Source organism: Sinocyclocheilus grahami, unplaced genomic scaffold (assembly GCF_001515645.1).
Source record: "Sinocyclocheilus grahami isolate Dianchi unplaced genomic scaffold, SAMN03320097.WGS_v1.1 scaffold11360.1, whole genome shotgun sequence".
Classification (NCBI taxonomy): domain Eukaryota; kingdom Metazoa; phylum Chordata; class Actinopteri; order Cypriniformes; family Cyprinidae; genus Sinocyclocheilus; species Sinocyclocheilus grahami.
This window is the reverse complement of record NW_015513789.1, coordinates 2,826-4,155: the sequence shown is the minus strand read 5'-3', so window position 1 is coordinate 4,155 and position 1,330 is coordinate 2,826. Positions and strand designations below refer to the sequence as shown.

Below are 1,330 nucleotides of genomic sequence, written 5' to 3'. Positions count from 1 at the left end.
TCCATCCAGGAAGACAGGGGGTGCTACTACTGTCAAGTTCGACAGCACCAGCTGGACTGTAAAGGCCAATGGTCACCTAAGGCAATCGGTAAGTCAGGGTTTACCAATGTTACTGTTCAGCTTATAGGGGAGTACTCTATATTCCAATTTAGAACTGTGAAAACATCAGAAAATTTAGATCATTTGTCCTGATTTTTTTTTTTTAACTAGAGGACAAACTGCATGTGCACAAGGAGGAACAAAGCCTGAACATTGCCAATCTACAAGCAGGGTTCACCATTGACTGTGTCATTGAATCGCGGTCCAGTGATGCAGCAGTGTTTGAGGTGACTTGGTCCAGGAGTCAGAGAAATTAACAACCTGTCATCATCTTCATTGTCAGACGTGATGGAACTGTACACAGTGCAATCGTGGATAAAGATCTGGTGTTTGGACACCCCAAGTGCCATGCACTGTAAGCTGACTGTGCCAAACATCAACCCCATTTATACTGGCCTTTACCATGGTCAGGTTGTTGAATGGATTCAGATAGCTGCAAACAAGTGGAGAAGGATAGGTGAAGACAAGTCTGGGGAGCTATCCATCCATGTGGACACTAAGGAAAAGCAAAAAGAGGACAGCTTTGCCATGGACAGGACTGACAAGAATCTTGACATCAATGAGGGAGATAAGTTTGATCTTGAATGCTCCCTGGATGTAAGAAAAGAGGACCCTACTCATCACTACAGTCTCAGATGGGTGTTTAATAACCCGAAATCTTTTAACGGGATATCTTTATTGTCCTACTCTTCTAATAGTAAACTTCAGTACCTTACAGAAAACCAGCAACTTAAGGACAGGTTACGCTTCTCTAGACCTACTTCTGATACTTTCCATCTGGCTGTATTAAACTCAGATACAGCTGATAGTGGAAGCTACCAGAGTAGAGTTGAGCAGTACCAGTTCGATTGTAAGGGCCAGTGGAAACAAACAGCACATGCCCAATCAGGCTCAACTATTGTCACAGTTCGCAGTATCAGGAATACATCCATTTACATCTCATTCACATAAAGTCTCTTAGTACAGTCCTATTAATGACTTACAGAACCATGTCATATTGCTTATTGCTATCAACAAAGGATCTGCTTTAAAGGTGTCAGTATATTTGGTTTCATTCTTGTTGTTTGATCTTTGATGTTGTGTTAATTAAAGCAGAAAGTAAACTGCATGTTCAGAAGGAGAACCGAACATTCAACATTACCAATCATCAGGCTGCATGGGTTCACTATTGACTGTGTCATTGTCTCACACATACAGTGGGGAAAAAAGTATTTAGTCAGCCACCAATTGT

The 1,330-nt window shown here is 41.7% G+C and overlaps 1 protein-coding gene across 1 annotated transcript; it reads left to right on the top strand.

The window, feature by feature from the left end:
• The first annotated feature begins 218 nt into the window (after positions 1-218).
• LOC107578655 (immunoglobulin superfamily member 3-like) lies at positions 219-1,282 on the top strand. The gene is made up of 2 exons (XM_016264590.1): positions 219-1,017; positions 1,191-1,282. Exons 1-2 carry the CDS (start codon positions 388-390, stop codon positions 1,269-1,271), a joined length of 711 nt encoding a protein of 236 aa, XP_016120076.1. The 5' UTR covers positions 219-387; the 3' UTR covers positions 1,272-1,282.
• Positions 1,283-1,330: the final 48 nt, after the last annotated feature.